At 42.3% G+C, this 22307-nt stretch overlaps 1 protein-coding gene across 2 annotated transcripts in view; it reads left to right on the top strand.

Annotated features, from left to right (window-relative positions):
* The window catches only part of FHL5 (four and a half LIM domains 5), a 39055-nt gene extending 24069 nt beyond the window's left edge, over nt 1–14986 (top strand). For both annotated transcript variants that reach the window (XM_039532719.1, XM_039532720.1), the window contains 4 exons: nt 2445–2619; nt 7317–7486; nt 9571–9757; nt 14068–14986. In XM_039532719.1, coding sequence (XP_039388653.1) covers nt 2445–2619; nt 7317–7486; nt 9571–9757; nt 14068–14219 — 684 coding nt within the window. In that variant the 3' untranslated portion in view covers nt 14220–14986. The remainder of the gene's footprint in view (nt 1–2444; nt 2620–7316; nt 7487–9570; nt 9758–14067) is intronic.
* The last annotated feature ends 7321 nt before the right edge of the window (nt 14987–22307 follow it).

The raw sequence follows: 22307 nt of genomic DNA, 5'->3' as shown, positions 1-22307 counted from the left end.
CTTCAGAATCCCTGCACAGGTGTGGGAGACCTGGACTTAACTGTTGTACAAAAGGGAGATGGAGCCTCTGCATCCCTGCACACCGGGGGTGGGGGTTCTATTCTGACTGGAAATATGCTGCTGCAGAAGGAAGCATTGGGGGCAGAGACCAGAGGACCTACACTTATGTGGATGCAGTGGTGGAGATGCCTTGAATAGAGTCTGTAGTGTAATGATGATCTATGTCTACCCCCATATTAATAAGTGGATTCCATCCCTCACTGCCACTTAGTTTCCTGCATAAAGACTCCACAGTTTGGTGGATGGGACTGGGGAGAGGGTCCACCTAGTAAGCTATAGAACTACATAATTCACTTCCACAATATTTTGTAGTATCATCAACTTCTGATGAAGCATTACCTTACTTAACAATTTTAGGGTTTTATACCTCTGTCCTTTATTGTAGGACCTGAGTGCCTTCCATATAAAATTAATTAGCAATACCAAAGTCCCTAGTGGACCTCCTAGATTCTCTGGCTCTTCTCCCTTTTGGGGGGTATAAAAACTCTGGGGTTGTGTGTTTGCTTGTTGTGAGTGTTGTTCCTGTTGTGGCAGAATGGCTTGGTTATTGTAGAGAGATATCTTGGGTTGTTTAAATTTACCTTTCACTCTAGCGCTCTCAGTAGTTGCAATCTCTCACTCTCTCCCTACTCTACCCTCTCTTGCTGTCCCTGTAATTCAATAGATAAGATCGCAGGAAACTTTAAAATAAATACTTCCGAGAGATGTCAAGAGAAAAACAACTTCACTTTGTCTATAAATCATTTCTATTGCAAATGTTTAGTCAACACAGGAGTTTGGCTGGAAGGCACCAATATTTATCATTTTTATGTAATGCTGTCTGTTTTTGTAAACAAGATGCCTTGAGAGGGCGTATTTTGATTAAAATATCTTACTTGCAGTATGACAGCTTAATTTCTTATTTATCTCACAATGCCTGGCTTATCTCATAAAGGAAATCTCCGTGATAGACGCAATCAGACAGAACGAACTTCAGCTTTCTGAACTTTGCTTTCCTTGAATCTAGGCCCCTTGTAGAACTTTAATTAGAACTGTGAGATCCCAAGTAGATGCAGTTCGCTGGCATCTGTCAGCTTTTTTCTTTGGCTCTGTCTCATAACCCTGCACTCCACTTTGAATTCCACTTCAAATGAACCCAAAAACTTAAAGACGATCAAAAGCTACGTAGTAAAGTTGGCCTAAGTTTTAGGCATAGAGCAGGCCTGAGAGACAGGAAAAGCCAAGATGAAAATATAATAGGAGTGAAATGAAGGGGATACAACAGTCAACTAAAAAAATTGCCCCTTTAGGCTGACAATTGGTTGTTCCTCACAGAATTAAGGGGCCAGCTCTCTGCCTTCTGCTTCTCTCCTTTGTATTCCCCCCCCCCCCCCAGGCTACTCTTTGACAACAGTTTTTGTTTTATAGGCACTTGGAGAGAGCGGTAAGTGTTCAGCATTTCTTAAAATCAAGTCTTATGTATTTTATTTCCCCTTTTATTACTTTAAGGGGGACTGACAAGGGCAATAAAAGGGATAGAATTTGTGCCCTTTTGTGCTTCTTTTATTGGAAAGAAGACCTGGAAGGATGTGGTTTATTTCTTATAGGATTTGTTGCTGTTTAGCCTTGTGTTTTTCTGCTTGTTTTTTTTTTAACCTTAGAAATGTCAGGAGTGTTAAGCCATATCTTCCTTGATTTTAATGAAACAAAGGGAAACCCTAGATGTATCTTCTTAGCTTTCTCAGCGCTTAAGCATGTTGAATTATTAAAAGAAAATCTTTACTTCCAGCTTTTTAGAGGGTGATTGAGTTAAATGGGTGTTAACAAAAAACAAACAAAGGCAAAGGGTTTAATAGTCTGAGTAAAAATCGCTTCCCTTCTCCCCTCAGATAAACAGGTTTCACTTGCTTGCCATCTGTGAGGCCATAACCCTTTCAGTTCTTCAGTTGTCCATAGACTCTTCCAAGAAGAAGAAGAAAAGAAGTAGTAGTAATAGTAGTAGTAGTAGTGAGTTTTTCATGTGGAGACCATGCAAGAAAAAAAAAGTCTGGTGGTGTTTATTAAAGAGATGAACCGGTTTGTTTCCCGGGAAGGTTGCCTTTAAAATACAAAGTCATCCTTTACATTAAACAAAAAATACTTCTCAACTGTGGGGGTATGGAGTATCAACTATAGCCTGAGCCAAAGCAGCTCTCTGTGGCCAATAAAAGTGAACTACCGAATATCCTGAGAGTCTTTCCACTCTGGATAGATTTTGTCATCTTTGACAATTACCCTCCAGACAGTGGCACAAGCCACTGGTCCAGTCACTCTCCAACCGGTTTTTGTTTAGCTTAAAAAAAAAAAGTGTGGGGCTGTGGGGGTAAACAAATGTTTTCCATTAACATGTATTTTCTCTCTCAAAGGATCTCTCCTATAAAGGCCGTCACTGGCATGAAGCGTGCTTCAAGTGTGCCAAATGCAATCACTCTTTGGTGGAAAAGCCTTTTGCTGCCAAGGATGAGCTCTTGTTGTGTACTCAGTGTTATTCTAATGAGTATTCATCAAAGTGCTTCCACTGTCAGAAGGCCATTATGCCTGGTAAGATAACAAGGACTCTTCGCTACCTCTATGAAATGGTTATATTGCACTTTTAATTACATGCAAGCACTTGGATAGTTAAGCTGCAAAGTATAATTTCTTGGCTTTCAGTACAGCATGCAGGGGACTATCTCCCCTCATTTAATCCTTCTGTCAGTTAGTGGGGTGGAGGAAGGCGGATACATGCTCATCTTCTGTGATCTAACATTGCATGTGTAATTATATTACACCCCACAAGGAATAATATTACAGTATTGAAACAGAATCAGATTTGCCCACATAGACTCATTGACTTTGCCTACACTGGCAATTTTCAAGAAAATTACAATTAGACTTGCTACAGTGGGAGTGCTAGTATGAGCGTAGGGAACGCTACTATCTGTATTTTTCCACTGTGTCATTTAGACCTTCAGGGATCAGACCTGGTTACAGGGTTTTTTTGCATGGAAATTTTTGTTGTTGAAAAATGGCTTCTTCAAAGATGAAAAAAAAATTAAAGAAAAGTTTCAAGATGTTTTCTATGATTCGTTTTAACTTGAATTTATATCAGATTAAATGTCTTAAAATTATCAACATTTTTAATCTACCAAACACTGGGTTTAGTTTTGTTTTAGTTTTGTTTTTTTACTGAAAACCAGTTTCAAAAATGATTTCAGCTTTAGGGGGGGAAAAATCATAAAAAACCACAAAGGAAATTAGTCTTATTTTGAACCCTGCAAAACTTAAATCACTTTGGAATTTCTAAAATTTGTCACTAAACCACTTTGGTTTTTTTCAACCAGCTCTATTCAGGATTTACCATGGTGGTGTTTCTGCATCAGTTGGGCAGATTCAATGCTAACTCAATAGTGGGAGATTCCCTGAAAATACCATGCAACTGAAGAGACAATGGCAGACCATATGTGGCAAGATGAACTGGCTTGTCTAAGGCAGTGTGTCTCAACCTTTTTGATACCAGACACAGCTCACTCCCTTCCAAAACTGTGTCAGGGAAATCTCAGGGACCGGTCTTTGAGAAACACTGGTCTAGGGCATTAACAAATAGGATCTGGCAAACATTAAGAGAACCCAGTGGGAAAGGAGGGTTGGCTAATTTTTCAGGAGACCTTGGTTCCAAAATACTTAGGCCTGGTCTACACACAGTTTTTGTATTGGTATAGCTCTTTTGGTTAGGGATTTGATTTTTTGTTTGTTTGTTTTTTTACTGGTTAAACCCATAGTGTGGATGAAGTTATACTACTTTAAAGGCGCTATAGTTCATTTCCCTTCCCTTACAGACATAAACAAGGCCCGGTCCACACTAAAAAATTAAGTTGGAATATCTACATCGGTCAGAGGTGAACAAAATCTACACCCATGACCAACATACCTAGGCAAAGCTAAGCCCCAGTGTAGACAGTTAGGTTGACCGAACGCTTCTGTCAACCAAGCTACTATCATTTGGGAAGGTGGTGTTCTTAGGCTATGTCTCCACTATCACTTATGTTGGTGAAAAAATGCCCCCCTCCCCCACCAAGCGACATAAGTTTCACTGGCATAAGTGCTCGTGTGCACAGTTATATGTTGGCAGGAGAGCTTCTCCCGCCAACATATTTACCAACAATCCTTTAGGTGGATTTATTATGTCTATGGGAGAGCTCTCTCCCATCAGCATACAGCAGCTACATGAGTGATCTTACAGTTGCGCAGCTGCATTGGTACAGCTGTACCGCTATAAGCTCACTAGTGTAGACATGGCCTTACAGTGACAGAAAAAAAACATCCATTAGTGTAGGCTACATCTACACTTCAGGGTTGTATTGACATCACTACAGTGATGTAGCTACCAGTATAATCTCCCTAGTGTAGGCATACTCAAATATAAGCACATTTTATGCCAGCATAATTGCATCTGTACAGGGGTGTTATACCGCTTTAACTACACCAGTATAAATAAATGATTAGGGTGATGTCTAAAGACTTATCTGCACTATAATGTAGTTACAGTGCTGTAGTGCTATGACCCTGTAGTGTAGGCACACATTACAGAGACAGGAGGATTTTTTTCTGTTGATTCTGTTCTCAATCCTTTCATGAATTGAGAACTGGTTAAAAGACAGGGAACAAAGGGTAGGAATAAATGGTAAATTCTCAGAATGGAGAGGGGTAACTAGTGGTGTTCCCCAAAGGTCAGTCCTAGGACTAATCCTGTTCAACTTATTTATAAATGATCTGGAGAAAGGGGTAAACAGTGAGGTGGCAACGTCTGCAGATGATACCGAACTGCTCAAGATAGTTAAGACCAAAGCAGACTGTGAAGAACTTCAAAAAGATCTCACAAAACTAAGTGATTGGGCAACAAAATGGAAAATGAAATTTAATGTGGATAAATGTAAAGTAATGCACATTGGAAAAAATAACCCCAAGTATACATACAATATAATGGGGGCTAATTTAGCTACAACTAATCAGGAAAGAGATCTTGGAGTCATTGTGGATATTTCTATGAAGACGTCCACGCAGTATGCAGCAGCAGTCAAAAAAGCAAACAGGATGTTAGGAATCATTCAAAAAGGGATAGAGAATAAGACGGAGAATATCTTATTGCCCTTATATAAATCCATGGTACGCCCACATCTTGAACACTGTGTACAGATGTGGTCTCATCATCTCAAAAAAGATATACTGGCATTAGAAAAGGTTCAGAGAAGGGCAACTAAAATGATTAGGGATTTGGAATGGGTCTTATATGAGGAGGGATTAAAGAGGCTAGGATTTTTCAGCTTGGAAAAGAGGAGACTAAGGGGGGATATGATAAAGGTATATAAAATCATGAGTGGTGTGGAGAAAGTGAATAAGGAAAAGTTATTTACTTGTTCCCATAATATAAGAACTAGGGGCCACCAAATGAAATTAATAGGCAGCAGGTTTAAAACAAATACAAGGAAGTTCTTCTTCAGACAGAGCACAGTCAACCCGTGGAACTCCTTGCTTGAGGCGGTTGTGAAGGCTAGGACTATAACAGGGTTTAAAAGAGAACTAGATAAATTCATGGAGGTTAAGTCCATTAATGGCTATTAGGCAGGATGGGTAAGGAATGGTGTCCCTAGCCTCTGTTTGTCAGAGGGTGGAGATGGATGGCAGGAGAGAGATCACTTGATCATAACGTGTTAGGTTCATTCCCTCTGGGGCACCTGGCATTGGCTACCGTTGCAGACAGGATACTGGGCTGGATGGACCTTTGGTCTGACTCAATATGTACCATTCTTATGTACTAACTCCACCTCCCTGAGCAGCAGTAGCCCCATTGACAGATGCAGTCTTCCATCAGCCTAGTCATGTGTACACCAGTGGGTAGGTTGGCATAGCTACATCTCTCAGGGGTATGTAATTTTTACACCTCCTAAGTGCTGTAGCTATGTTAAGTTACATTTTAGGTGTAGACTAGGGCTGACTTTAGTGGTTTTACCACGATTGTCCTTTATTATTGCTTATTTCTCTACACTACAAACTACCCTATAGTTTGGCATAAAAAATGGCATGATTGTTATCAGTCTCTGCTCCATTTGGGAAAAGTTAAAGTACACTGGCAGAGTGACAAGCTTGCCTGTTTCTCCCTTGTGTACCATTAACATCTCTTATTTTTCTGATTACTAACTTCAGGATGATAAGCCCCAATAGGCAGGCTCAGCAAGGCCTGTTCTCTTACCCACTCTGGTGAGTGCTAAGTGCTCAGGGGAAACTCCAATCCAATGATGTTCAAGCAAAACTGACTCATCAGCTTCTCCCCCATCCAAAATGTGGGCACTCTCCTCCCTGCAGCATCGCTTGCTGTTGGAGCATGTCTATTCCTCCCCTGCAATGGGGGACAATTAGAGGTCCCTGATCTCTCAGCACTGAGGCACTGCCAGAGGAGAAGGGGAAAATTGCAATGTGGAGTCACTGAAAGAATCACTATAGTACATGGGTGTGTATGGGTTATGACTTTGTAGATTAATTGGGCATGGGGGACAATGGTAATCAGGGGCTCAAAAGCAAGGGTTTTGGCAGATCTGACTCAACAAAGTGCAAAACTCTGAGCTTTCAAATCTCCGTTGATAGATATTTATATAGGCAGCTTCCTTTGGGGATTGCCTCAGCACCTGAGATGTACCAGACCATCATGTCCTGGACTTTTGACAATCTGTTTAGGGTGGAAAAAATTATTAGTGATCTGTGGTGAAAATGATCAGCAACACTAAGAGACTGTGTCATTTTCTGCATCATGCCAAAGAAATTAAAATGAATTTGAAGAGAAACGAATGCCAGCCTGGATTGAATGAGATTACTTATGCAGGACTTGTATTCATTAGCAAAGGAGTTTGACCTGACATAAGAAAGTTGGAGGAAATTTGTGTAAGTGAAAAGACCTCAAAAGTAGGAGAAATTCATGGGCATGCGAAAATATCTACGCAAATTAATCCCCAGTTTGTGAAAGTGAAGTGCTCAATCGTGCACAGGATAGAAGGGCACTGGGATGACTGACAAGAGAAAAACTTTTGGGAATTAATACAGTGTGTCACAGAAGAACCTGTCCTAAAATATTTTGATACTAGAAAAAAATCTAAAATCTCAGTTTATGCAAGTTCAGTTGGATGGGGGCTGGGTGGGAAGAGCTGTCCTTCTGCAAGATGATCATTTAACTTCAGCGGGACTCACATGTATGTTTTGTTTTTCAGGGTCTCGTAAAATGGAATTTAAAGGAAGTTGCTGGCATGAAACCTGTTTTGTTTGTCAGTACTGCCGGCAACCATTAGGAACAAACCCTTTGATTACCAAAGACAATGAGAATTATTGTGTGCCATGTTTTGAGAAGCAGTTTGCTCACCACTGCTACTCCTGCAAGAAGGTAATTAACCAAACATAACCAAAGGGAAGAGCTAGAACACTGAGGTGCTACTACACTCTTTTTAATGCAATTCTGGACAAGGTAGCCCAATTTCAAAACATATGCACAGTAGGACACTATAGGCAGAGTTTGATTACAAAAACTACAAGGTTAAAATAACCTCTGTAAATGCCATACATTATACACACCTAGAGGTTTTCAATCTGAACCTACATGAAGCAGCAGGAAGTGCAGAGCACAGCCACATGGCATACAAGTGACCTTTTCACAGGATGGCACCAAGGGAGTTAATAGTTAAATAGTTGATAAAGTTGATAGTTTCATATCAGAGCATAGGAGGACAACTGGTGTAGCAGAATGGAAGTTCACACTGTGTGCTTTGCTCTGCTAAAGAGTGTAAGAACGTTTTACTACGTATAATGTTTACTTATTCTGCCTATAAAATATTTTGGAAAATGTTTTAAAAGTCGCTTAAGAGCTGCTGAGGGGTTGAAAATGAGCCTGTAATGAACAGAATTCTCATACTATCCAAACCTAGGGTCCTCATTGCTTCCGCTGCTGTTAATTATTGGTGTTACAGTAGCACCTAGAGCTCCCAATCAAGAAGTAGCCCCATTGTTTAAGTACCATACAAACCCAAGTTAAGGTATGTCTGCACTGCATCTAGGAGGTTTGATTCCCAGCCAATGTAGATAGACTTGCACTAGCTCCGCTTGAGCTTGTGTGCTACAAATAGTAGTGAGGACTTTGGAGCACAGGTAGTGGTTCAGTCTACCCACGGGAGCTTAGACAGGCTTGGACTTGGGCAACTAGCACAAGCTGCACCCATGCCGCAATTTCCACAGCGCTATCTTTAGCAACCTAGCTTGAGCAGAGCTAATGCAAGTCTGTCTACCTGTGCTGGGCATTACCCTTCCCAGCTGCAGTGTAGACGTACTCCTAGAGATGTGGGAGGTCCATGAACCCCCTCATTCGGGGAGGCTACCCCTGGCCCCATCTCTTACTCCCCTCCTCCCCTGCTGGATACTCAAGCCCCCCACCGTGGCTGGAGGAGCCCTACCCCAGCTGCCCTGAGTCTCAGCCTACTGCCTACCCCAGGCCACCAGCCAACCTGCCCTGGTCCACCGTCTGGCCCAAGCTCTGGCCCGCCTGCCCTCCCAGGGCCACTGGGGGGCCCGCCCCAGCACTGGCCCACCAGCCAGCTGGGCCCAACTACCCTGAGCCCACCCAGCTGCCCCAAGCTGCCAACCGGTCCACCCCCACGGCCCCGCCCCAAGCACTAGCCCACCTGCCAGCTCACCCACCCTAGCTCTCACCGGCTTCGGGGGGGGGAGGCTGACCAAGGGCAGGAAGAGGAGCAGCATGGGCGGGGTCACAGGGGAAGAGTAGAACATGGGAGCAGGCCTCGGGGCGGAGCGTAGGCGGGGCCGCAGCCTGGCTGTTTGGGGAGGCTCAGCCTCCCCTGGCCTACTATATCCACCACCTCCATCTTTGGAGATATCCCCTGCCCCGAAGGGGATATCTAAATGTTCTAAATAGAAAAGGGATGGTCCAGCGGTCATGGTACTAGCCTGGGAGTTGGAGAACCTGGATTATGTTGCCGCTGTTTCACAGATTTCTTGTGTGGCCTTGGACAAGTCACTTAGTGTCTGTGTAAAGTGGGGATAACAGCTCTCTCCTACATCACACAGTGTTGTGATAATAAATGCACTAGAAATGGAGAGGTGCACAGATAGTACTGCAATTGGGGTCCATATAAGTACCTGCCATGGAACCAACATGAATAGCTTATGCAGCTGCATGTTCATATCAATCAGGCCCAGTCAAGATTAAAAGCCAAACTGAAAACAATTGATTCTCTCTCTCTCTCTCTGCCATATATATATACATATAGAGAGAGAAAAGAAATAAGAGGATTTATTTTAAATAATACCACACACCTCGGGAATTCCTAGTTTAGACTAGAGCTCAAATGTTGTCTGAATTGTGGAAATAATGAAGCATTTTAGTGTTGCAGCTGATTGCTATAGATTGTTGTCCATGCTTTCATTCCTTTGTTTATTTGCTTTTTGTTGCTGCATCAGATGATAACTACTGGTGGAGTGACGTACCACGACCAGCCATGGCACAAAGAATGCTTTCTGTGTGCTGGATGTAAGAAGCAGCTGTCAGGGCAAAAGTTTATTTCCAAAGATGACCATCCATACTGCCTAGACTGCTTCAGAAAGCTTTATGCAAAGAAGTGTGCAGCCTGCAACAAACCCATTACTGGTGAGTCTAACCATTTAAAGTAGACCAGCCACTAAAATGTTATCAGTGCGGTCTCAGGTCAGATGTCTATTAATTAACACAAAATATTCCACTTGTAATTAAATAATTTCACTTCTTGTGAATTTTAATGATCAATTTGCTTAAAAAACACTTCCTTGGTATGACTACTCTGTTAGTAGAACTTGTGTTATGAGCCTCTGGGTTGGTTAACCTAGATTAGGAATTGTTGAACCCGGAGTCCCAATCTGGGGCTCCAGTTTCTACATGGCATCATATAGGCCCGACTTCAACCACCCATATCCCAGACTTCCTAGCGCTCTTCAAAAATATGGCCGATTTAGCCCTTCATTCATGGTGCAGTGTATGAAAACTTGACTGTCCACCAAAATTTACTGTTTAGAGGACAAAGAAATTCGGCCTGTGGGATTGTGGAATACTTTTGGTGGACTCACAGAACACAAGTCCAGCAGGGCAACCTGCAAAGCAGTAGGGTGTGAACCCTGGGTCACAGCTTGACTCAGGCTCAGACCCTCTGCCCCCATGAGGTCCTGGGTCTAGGTCCTGGGATCCTGGGTCTAAACCCTGATTTAGCGTGATTTGTGTGTGGACAGAAGGGGAGTTAGGCTTGAGCCTGAGTTCAAACCCTGGGCTTGCATTGCAGAGTAGAGAGACCCACTGATAACTGATTTTTTAGACAAAGGATATGCAGTAGATTTATTCTACAAGGATTTCAGTAAAGCATTCGATACAGTTCCACATGGGAAATTATTAGTTAAATTGGACAAGATAGGGATTAATCCAACTGAAAATTGGATAAGGAACAGGTTAAAGGAGAGACTACAGTGGGTCAGACTGAAAGCTGAACTGTCAGGCTGGAGGGAGGAAACTAGTGGAGTTCCTCAGGGATCCATCTAGGGACCAATCTTATTTAACATTTTTATTAATTACCTTGGCACAAAAAGTGGGAGTGTGCTAATAAAATTTGTGGATGACGCAAAGTTGGGAGATATTGGCAATATGGAGGAGGACTGGGATATCATACAAGAAGATTTGGATGACCTTGAAAACTGGAGTAATAGAAATGGGATCATATTTAATAGTGCAAACTGCAAGGTCATGCACTTAAGGACTAACAACAAGAATTTTTGCTATAAGCTGGGGACTTATCAGTTGGAAGCAACAGAGGAGGAGAAAGACCTTGGTGTACTGGTTGATCACGGGATGACTGAGCCATCAGTGTGATGCAGCCATGAAAAAAAGCTAATGTGATCCTGGGATGCATCAGGCGAGGTATTTCCAGTAGAGACAGGGAAGTGTTAGTACCATTAGACAAGGCACTGGTGAGATCACATTTAGAATACTGTGTACAATTCTGATCTTCCATTTTTAAGAATGATAAATTCAAACTGATGCGGGAGCAGAAAAGGGCTACTAGGATAATCAGAGAAATGGAAAACTCACCTTATGAGAGGAGACCCAAGGAGCTTGTCTTGTTTAGCCTAACCAAAAGAAGGCTGACTGGAGATATGATTGCTCTCTATACATGTATCAGAGGGATAAATACCAGGGAGGGAGAGGAATTATTTCAGTTAAACATCAGTGTTGACACAAGAACACCTGGACATAAACTGGCCATCAGCAAGTTTAGGCTTGAAATTAGATGAAGGTTTCTAACCACCAGAGGAATGAAGTTCTGGAACAGCCTTCCAAGGGGAGCAGTGGGGGCAAAAAACCAAACCGGTCTCAAGACTGAGCTTGATAAGCTTATGGAGGGGATGGTATGAGGACACTGCCTACAATGATACATAGCTGATCTGAAACTGCTAATAATAAATATCCCCAATGGTCAGTGATGGGTCACTACATTGAGAAGGCTTTGAGTACAGAGAGTTGTTTCCTAGGTTCCTGGCTGGTGGGTCTTGCCGAAATGCTCAGGCAAGACTGTGAGGGCTTTTTGCCTTCCTCTGTAACATGGGCTACTGGTCACTTGCACATTTCAACTAGAGTAAATGGTGGATTTACACAGACCATCCTTTCCTCCCTATCTAGTGTAGGAGTAAGAAAACTGATAATCTCTAAGGATACATCTACACTGCTATTTTAACCCTCCAGCTTGAGCCCCACAAGCCAAAGTCAATTGACCTGGTCTCTGAGGCTCAGTGCCACAAGTTGTTCTTTGCAGTGTAGACATACTGGTATAGATTATCATTTTTCTGACTCCTCTTCTAAATAGGGAGGAAAGGATGGTCTTGAGGAAAGGATGGTCTTGTGGTTAAAGCACTGGACTGAGACATGGGAGATTTTGATTCTGTTCCTGATTCTGACAGGCTTCCTGTGTGATACTGGGTAAGCCACTTATTCTCTCTAGGCCTCAACTGCCTGTTTACAAAATTAGGATAGTAAGAACCTGTGCCTCACAAGGGTGCTGTGAGGATAAATTCATTCATGTTTGTAAGATACTGAGGTGGCCATATAAGTACCTACATATATACACACTAGGGCAGATCCTCAGCTGGTGTAAATTGTCATAGCTCCATTGACTTCAGTGATGGGAAGATGATTTCAGTGAAGCCAGGGCAATATACATCAGCTGAAGATCTGTCCCATGGTGTCTTGTGACACAAAAGGGGCTCTCCTGTATTCATCCTCCAATGCACTCAAAAGGAAGAAACAAAATCTATTTGATTCTCTCTATAAAGCTCTTTGTTATAAAACTTACCCCATTGAAGGGACAGTCTGTAGACTCACAGCCATATGAAAATGAGCTCCATGAACCAAATTCTGTTCCTAGCTAAGTAAATGCAACCCCATCCATTTAAACCTCATTACTACTAAATGGCGTGCCACAGATGTAAATGAAGACAGAGTCTAGCTCCACTCTATATTACATGCAAGATACCTTGTTGGAACATGTAAACCACATGTCATTCAGTACAAACTAAGCATTACATTATTTTTATGTACTAAAAGCACTTCTCTTGTGGTTTATATAAATGTCTTGTACATTGTTGGAGTGGAAAAAGCTGCAAAATGAAGTTGAGTGACTCAGGTCCCTAAGGATACATGAAGAGACACTTAATAGTATCCTACCTCTAGTGGGCACACAAACATATCATACATTATTTCAGTAATCAGGTTTTTTAGAAATAAAGCTAGTGCAATTGTAGGTTAATTAGATTTAGCTGGTCTGTGCTGCTAAGGCACATTTATCAAAGAAAGAGATCTTGCCACTCATGGAAAAGTTGTATCATGATTTGGCCCTGTGTGCTTAAATCATTTATAATTCAATGTCAGGTTAACACTCTGACTATTCTGAGACCATTAGTTGAGACTATTAGTAGTGAATCTATTACTCCTCTAACCCAATGATGAAGTGTAATGGAGCCAGCTAATTATAGATGTCTGATCCTCATATAAATAAATCAAGGAAAGTGAGGGGAAATTCAGTCTGCTGTGATAAGATTACAAGGTGGGGGGCAGGAACAGATTCAGGAATATCTGAGACAGAAAAAATCTTAATTAACATATTAACCTATAGAGTTCCACAATTCACCAGTATACCCAAGGGTACGCTTTTTCTGGGAGCTTGTGTTTCACATAGCTCAAATCTAGTGACTTTCAGTTTGAGTCCTGGACTATGAAAAGCCCTAAATCTCAGAGACACTAAATTGAAATGTCTGAATTAAACTTGGTTTTGCACGAGAGCCACACATTAGCCATGATTTCTATCATAGACGACTCATGCCTCCCCATACTGGGGGGCACAATCTAAAGGGTAGGACACGTGAACACCCCACATGTCTCCTCCCTTGACCTACACCCAGCCCAGGGCCACTGCACTTTCCCTGCCCATGTTATCTGAGCGGGGTGGGAGGCTCTGTCCTTCTTCCACTGCACCTCCCCCCGGCACGTTTGGCCACTGTCCCTGGCAGCTGGACCCAGGCACGAGACCCTACATGCTTCCTGTACATGTTGCCTCTGATTTCTATGGCAGTTTGCTGGAAACTGGGTGCAGGGTAGTTGGAAATGTCTGTAAACCTTAGTGGATGTTTTGATGAGCCAGGTCCATGTGTAGAGGCCATAATGGGATATGAAAAGTTTGGGGCTTTTTTGTAATCATTTTTCCCATCTCTAATTTTTAGCTCCTACTATGCATATGTTGGGCATATCTATTTCTACAGGCTATTTCAAACTGTAGGATGCTTGTAGATTTCAGTGTGAACGAAGACAACATGCTCTATTAAAAAACAATCTATTTCTGATCTCTTCTAAAATATGTTGAATTCCCTTTTTTCTAATTTCTTTTTCAGCTCTTGGAGGTGCCAAGTTTATCTCATTTGAAGAGCGCCAGTGGCACAGTGACTGCTTTAATTGTGTGAAATGTTCCATTTCGCTGGTGGGACAAGGATTTCTCACCCAGCAAGATGACATCCTCTGTCGAGAATGTGGTTCAGCTGCATAGTTAGAGAGAGACGCGTTATTCTCGCATGCTGTAACCAAGTATTTCCTTACCCTGCAGTCAGAAATTCATGTAAAGGCCATAAGAGTTATTTAGTCATTCAAGTTGCTTTCCAACAGCAGTTCAGTTCTAGCACAGTGCTCAGCTGCTACATGCATGCCTTATATCTTATAAAAAGATTTTTACACAGTTCTGGTTAAGAAAACATTTCCAAAGAAATTTCTATATATATTTTAATGGAAATACAGTATGTGTGTCCTTGTAAAACAGTGCACTCTGCTGTTGGGAGCTTTAGAATTTTATATTATCCAACAACAACTATGAAAAATCTGTATTTGGAAGACATAATAGATGACCTCATTGAAGAAAACGTATACCAATACTCTACTGATACAGACACTCAGGTGGAAAGTGGTGGTGGTGCATTCCCCACTAGGCCACAATATTTAATCTGAACAATGTCCCTCTTCTCTCTGTGCCCCAAGGCTGCTGGGCAGACAAAGGAGGCTGCTGGCAAAGCAGTCATTTCACTACGTGCAGAAGGTAGGGGGTTGTTGTACAGAAAGGAAAAATTTCCACCACTCCAGAGGGGTGCTACTTCTCTGCCTTGTAAGACAGAAAGGAGTAGGAGAAATGGATGCCCACCAGCAGAGAGAGTCAAGAGTCCACTCATGGCCAGGAGGGTGAGGTGAGGAGACAGAAGGCCATTTCCTCCATAATTTACACCGCTGAATACACTATAGGGCAATTAAAAAGCTGTATAATCTTTACTCCAAGTTGTAAGTCAGAATTCCTTTGCACTGCTCTATGCTTAATCAATGACCTACTCACTTTTTCCAGTTCTCGGATTCTCAGTATACTGAATGTTAACTAAGCAGCTTGCAAAAATGTGGGGCTTAGCCAAGCAATTAATTGTGTGTCCAAAATTTCAGGTGCATATTTCCACTACGTGCATCCAACGAAGTGGGTATTCACCCACGAAAGCTCATACTCCAATACGTCTGTTAGTCTATAAGGTGCCACAGGACTCTGTGCTGCTTTTACAGATCCAGACTAACACGGCTACACCTCTGATACTATTCATAGATTGTTTTTGAAAAAAGTGTCTGTAAATGACATTTTCATTACTTCCACTTCATAGTTGCTTATTGCACTAAGCATACCGTCTCTGGCATCTCATTACATATGTTCTTTATTAGTTGCTCCTTACACTCTTCAAGTCTTAAAACACTTTCACAATTACACAATAACATAAGGTTCATAATATCACAGCTAGGCCCTCACTTCACTTTGTTGTTATATCTCACTGACTGACTGGCAATACCCCACCCCTTATATACTCCCCAAGGACATAGCTGACAACAGTCTACAAGGTTCAAGGAAAATGTAGTTATCAGAAAGTCTGTAAGGTTCCATGAGATTCTATAAAGGTCCAGAAGAGTCTAGAACAGGGGTCGGCAACCTCTGGCACACGACTTGCCAGGGTAAGCACCCTGGCGGGCCGGGCCAGTTTGTTTACCTGCCGCATCTGCAGGTTCGGCCGATCGTGGCTCCCACTGGCCGCGGTTCGCCGCTCCAGGCCAATGGGGGCGGTGGGAAGCCGTGGCCAGCACATCCCTCAGGCCGTGCCGCTTCTCGCTGCCCCCATTGGCCTGGAGCGGTGAACCATGGCCAGTGGGAGCCGCGATTGGCCAAACCTGTAGACGAGGCAGGTAAACAAACTGGCCCGGCACACCACGGTGCTTACCATGCCAGAGGTTGCTGACCCCTGGTCTATAAGGTTAGTGAATCCACATACAAAATAACTGAAACATTTTACTTTAAACATTCTATTTTCCCTTTTGTTGCTAACAACAAAAACAGCACCTCAAGTCCGGCACCCCTCAAGCTCGGCACCTCAGGCAGTCGCCTGGGTTGCCTGCCCCTAAATCTGGCCCTGCCTACCATTGAGTGGTTGGTTTATGCTCTGAAGCATCAAGGCTTATATCCCTTCTAAACAAACAAACAAACAAACAAAAATCTGTTCCAAGCCTAGTGAGTTGCAGAGCTGAACTACAGCCCCTTTACAAAAAAGAGCTAGTTTTAGTTAAACTTTTTTTTTTGCTTCGTCATCTTTTCAGGATATAAATAAATAAAAATTACACTTTAATCTGCCATCGGAATCAATGAGCTCCCTCAATCAGAGTGCTAATGTATAGTTTCCAAACACTATCTTAAAAATGCAACTGCCTTTTCAACACTGTCAGACCCTGGTCATCGGTGGACAGGCTCAAACCTGGGGCTTCTTGAGCTAAGTGCATGAGCCTCTAGCGCATGAGGTAAAAGCCACCTGCCTGTTAGCTAAGGCTGTAAAACTGCCTCATTTTATCTCTCTCTCTAAGTGGTCTTGGTGCCACTAGATGGGACAGAACACCACATCCAGTACGTGTGTGAGTTACACCTTGTCTAAACTAGGATTTTAGTACATACACCTTTTTTCCTAGTGTAAACATGGCTTGAGCGTCACCTTCCTGTCTGCCAAGCCACCTCTCTCTTCTCCGGAAAACCCATTTTCCAGAAATCCATCCATCTTTCTCATCATGAATAGTTTCTCCTTGCTCTTACTTTGAACTGCGATCTAATACCTTATCTTATGTGTTTGCCTTGTCTATATTAAGACTGTCAATGCTTTAGAACAAGGAGCATGACTTATTCATTTTGTTAAGAGCCATGTACATTTACCAGCATTATAGCAATGATTTTTAATATTATTTTCATTAAAATCGATAGGCCAAGAGAACAATGTAGTTTTGTTCCTATATCTCATTTATGTCACTTTGAGAGGATTTAATCTGCTTGCTGAGCTTTTAAAGTAAAAGTGTCTATATTAAAGGCCAAGTAGATTAGTGTTACAAATGTTCCTTCCCTTTGTTCCATGCTTTCATGTCATTAAACTATCATTATACTGAGCCATTGAGAATGGTGCAATGAAATACTTGAGGGCAGGTTTTGTACCATTTACCACACTCTTGATGTGTTTTAAAGCACATCTTACTCACATTAACTTCAGGAGCACATGTGTCCTTTTAGGAGCTGATCCAAAGTCTATTGCCGTTAATAAGAGTCTTTTCTTTGACTTCAGTTGCATTAAGAGCTCATTCCCTTATTTAACTGAAAGTGGTAATTACATTAAGACGACAAAAAGAAAAGTACACTATATGAAAATAGGCCAGTGCCAAACTGCAATAGCATAAAATCTATGTGGATAATAACTAACCACAAGTATACAACTCTCTGTTTTCTAGTCAATAAAAATATTGATTTTTTGCTTAATGTGGTGGATGTTTATATTTTTAGTGTCTTCTGCTAGGAGAGCTTTTATCAGAGTTTATTTTCTGATTTGCTTCTGGCTTTCTGTTTTACTCCCGCTGCTTGCCTTTCCTTTCCTTTCTTATACATCAGATACAGAATCTTGATAAGAGTCAGGATACCATAAATAGAAGTAGGTTGTGTAGCCTAAAATAAAAATTGACAAATCACCTGATGTGACCATTACCACTGGATATGGGATCTGCACATCATTTAGTTGGGGGGGGGGGTGCGACTCTAATGATGTGGTTTAGACCCATCTATTCAACCCTGTCTGAAAGATGCTCTACTTCAACCAGACACTGATGCAGAGTGAAATGCTATGGCATAGAAAATCACACTAGATCAGTGGTTCTCAAACTGTGGGTCTCAAAGTGGGTCATAGCCCCATTTTAATGGGGTCACCAGGGCTGGCGTTAGACTTGCTGAAAAGTCATGGATTCTGCAATTTATTATTTCATTCCACAGTTTTTCTTAAGTTCTCAGTTTTATTTTGTAAGGGTGTCTAGGTCTTTTTCTTGTGTAAGTACAACTGCCCAGTGGAAGATATTCATGTTACTTTTTGCATGATGAAGATAATTTTTCCTATGTACACTGATGCACTATGTTCTGTTCACTTCAGTTCAGAAAACTGTCTAGCTATAAGACAACCTATGCAGGGAAGGGGGGTGGGGAGAAATTTGGAGGGTGTACATTTTTCGTTCCTTTTGGTATATATATAAACGTGGGTTGAAATAGATTTGGTTGGTTGGTTGGTTTTGGTCTTTTTAAAGTCTTTTTTCCGTGCTTATTTTTTTGCATTAGAAATTCTGATCACATATATCTAGAGCTCTGTGCGTAACTAGAGATCTTAGTTCACATCACATCTACCTGGAACTCCATGGGTAACGAGAGAAGTTAGTGGGATTATAAATTCATAATAAACTGTCAGCAAAGTAATTGCAAAGTGGAGACTTTATTCAGACTATAAAACTTGGCCGGGGTGGGGTGGGGGGAGAGAAGGGAGTGTTGTAGGGTTTTTAAATTTATTTATTTAATTATGGACTGGGACTCAGGCTAGCTGGGCTTTGTTACCAGTTCTGCTCTGGCCTGCTGGGTGACCTTGGGCAAGTCACTGTCCTGCTCTGTGCCTCAGTTTCCCCATCTATAAAATGGGGACCCCCTTTGTAAAGCACTTTGAGATCTAATGATGAAAAGTGCTAGATAAGTGCTATGTATTATTATGAACATCTATTTTGCCTAATGCCTAATAAACACTTAGGAGAAAGGGTATTTTTGTTAAAGATTGGCCATCCCTTCACATGGAGGATGAGCAGGCCCCAAAAGTCCTTCAGCAAAACTAGGGACAACAAGACTTGATCATTCTAGTGCTTCAAAAAATGAAAACTTTCAACTTTCTGGATACATTATAAAATGAAAAATAAAAAGGAGGGGTGAGGCTGAAAGCAAATTTTTTAACCCTTCCTTTGTACATAGTGGTGTTGTAGTTATGTTGGTTCCAGATAGTAGAGACAAGGAGGGTGGGGTAATATCTTTTATTGGACCAGAAAGCTTGTCTCTCTCACCAAGAGAAGATGGTCCAATAAAAAAAATTACATCACCCACCTTGTCTCTCTGATATCAAGTCATCTTAAATATTAGCAGTAGCAAATGTATTAATTCACTCCTTCCCACCACACTCACCTCCACGAGCTGAGCTGAATTTCAGTGCCTGTTGGGACCCATTTGAAAGTTAACATTTCACATGATCGATTGATGGGGGAGAGGGAGAAAATGAACTGGAGACGAGGCACTTTAAGTGCTATTGGAGACTAAAGGGCATATCTAGTAATTGCACAATATTGCTCCTGGAATGGATAGACAAGCATCACAAACTGGAGAGATGAAGCGAGAGGGGTTTATTCTTATTTTTTACAACTCGTATTTTGGGTGTACAAGATTCATTTCTCCAGTGAAACCCTCACACTCCCTCTCCACCCCAGCGTCACACTGGAAAAGTGATAGCTCATGATAAGCTAAACTGTATAGTGCCCATCACCAGTTTGGGAGCTACCACAATATAAACAATAACAGTAATAAAAATGTAAGTTAAGGCCTTCCTCAGGGCTACCCAGTTTGCCGTGTTTTTTCTGTCTTTTTCATTTACATTGTATGATCTTCAGAGCAAAGACTGTATTTTTGTGTCATGTACTGCACTGAGCATACCGTCAGCATCTAATATGATTTAAATAGCATCTTTTAAACACAATTTGGCATCCCATGTGCATGGAGAAGTATAACTTTTAATTGTGCTTTTGATTATGCTGAGGCAAGACTTGGTCACAAGCATCTCATGACCCAGGTGAACGTTCACAAAGAAATGGGTTTAGGCTAATACCGTACTCCGTCCTAAGCCAAATATTTTTGGTAAAAAAGTGACACAAAGAGCAGGGGTTGGCTTACAAATGGGTCTACATAAAAATTTGATGCTTTTAAACTCTATGGAAGTTATACTACTCTGTTGTTTTGTTTATCTGGAGTGTCTGCAGGCATGGAGCCCCTCGGCTCCCTGTGGACACTTCCCGCAGCTCCCATTGGCTGGGAATGGCGAACTGTGGCCCCAGGTAGCTGAGGGGCTCCATGCCTGCAGATGCGCCAAGTAAACAAAATGTCTCGCCAGCGGCTTACCCTGACAGGCTGGCAGCCAAAGTTTGCTGACCCATTTAGTGATGTCAATACTGCAGCCTTTTAAAGTTGCAAAGGCCTTGTTTAGTGGACTAGATTGGCTTGAAAGGAATACTAAAAGAGCAGTGCTGCAGATCTGCATGACATTTGACCCATGCATTTCACAAAATACTATGCCTTACAAGCCAATCAGAAAAATACAACGAATGATAGTACTATAGCACTGGTGTCAGTCTGCTACTGTGTAATTTGATCTCTTCATGCATTTCTACCAGTGGACCTCTTAGAGCATCTGCAGGTGTGCCACTTCCCCCAGCTCCCATTGGCTGGGAGCTGGCAAACCACGGACACTGGGAGCTGAGGGGCTCCATACCTGTGAATGTTCCAGGTAACTGAAATGTCCAGGACCACTAGAGGCTTACCCTAATGGGGCAGGAGCCAAAGTTTGCCAACCCCTGAAATATAGGGTCAGCTTATGAAAGGGTCATACAGTTTTTGCTATTTTTACCTAAGCATCTTGGGGGGGTTGGTTTATAAATGGGCAGGCTAATGAACAAATTTTTTTATGGTACTTCTTCAACTTTAAGATCTGCTGGTGATGGCCTGATGTTGACCCCCTAGATCTGTACTACCCAAGGGCATGGCTTCTTTGCAGAATTAACACAGGTGTTGCCCCTAACCCAGCTCCTCTACACACACAAAACCCTCTGGCCTAGTGTGTTGGTGTTTTACACCTGGGCTAGCTGGCACCTTTGGGGACACTCACTCAGAGAGGTTTATAGTGCGGCTGTTCACATCCAGGCTTGGCTAACCCAGGTGCTTAGTCCCTGATGTCAATCACCCAGGTTAACTCTGCAGTGAAGATATAACCCAAGTACCTTTAAGCCATTGTTGGGGGAAGATCTTCACCTGACCACTCCAAGCCTCAATAAATTCAGCCAAAATCTTGGCTTAGAATTCAGAAAAGCCACTGGAAATCAACAGCTGTAAGTGTTGCCCCATAACACTCAGCCTGAGGAGGGTGAAGCTGGAGCTGCTCCCTTCCCCCCAGCCTGGGAGAGGTGGGTGAGTGAAGAGCCCCGGAGCTGCACAGGTGAGGTTGGGGAAGCAGAATCAATGGGGGAAAGGAAGTGGTGGCTGGAGAGGTTGGACAGGTGTGGTGGGGGGAGAACTGATGGGGAGTTGGAGGGGGTAGAGGTGAGGCAAGACCTCCTGCAGCAGGGACCAAAATCAGCTTCATAAATTTGGATATGTTGGCAAAACTAATATTCTCTCTTTCGCTCGTGCGCGCGCACGCACACACACACACACACACACACACACACACACACCCTTTTTAAAATCTCATGACTTTGGGGCCAGTCTGATGAATTTCGGGGTCTATGCATGATTGTTTAACCTTTGGGGTTGACAGTACTGCTTACTACTTGAGAGCACGACAAAGCAAGCATTTAGTCAAACATTTTTCCAGGAAGGGTAACAGTCTTGGAGTAGTAAGCTCTAGCTATCAACGCAGATGGCCATAAAAGGTTGTTAGTATGAGGAATAGTACTGACCTCAACAGATACCAAATCTGTAACCCAAATGATGGGCCAGATTGTGCCCCTGGGGTCTATGCACACAGAAGACCTCTGCATGCTGATCTCTGTATTCCAGCTCAAGAGGCAGGGTCAGTCAGTTCTATTTATGGGCACAGAGATAAGGTTATTTGGGTGACCTTTGTGCATTCCTACACTTCCAAAAGTTTGGGTTTCTTTAAGTTTGATCTTAACTCTTGACTTTCCGGGCTTTCTAATGACGGAGGTTTTGTTTGCTTCATTAATTTTTTAAAATCACAACAGTCTTATATATTATTTTAACCCTTAAATTACTGATAGACAGTCTCAGCCTTACTGCCTCCCCTCGTCCCCCAAGAATGTGTATTATGAAAGTGACAAGCCAGGTGAGGGAATCTCTTTTATTGGGACAGATTCTGTTGGGGAAAGAGACCAGCTCTTGAGCTACACAGATCTCTTCTTCAGTTGCTCATCACTTCCTATTATAAGACTTTTTTTTCAGTTGCTTATAACTTTGCCAAAA

This window comes from Mauremys reevesii, linkage group 3, assembly GCF_016161935.1.
Source record: "Mauremys reevesii isolate NIE-2019 linkage group 3, ASM1616193v1, whole genome shotgun sequence".
In the NCBI taxonomy this organism is placed as follows: Eukaryota; Metazoa; Chordata; order Testudines; family Geoemydidae; genus Mauremys; species Mauremys reevesii.
This window is presented reverse-complemented; position numbering and strand designations above follow the sequence as displayed.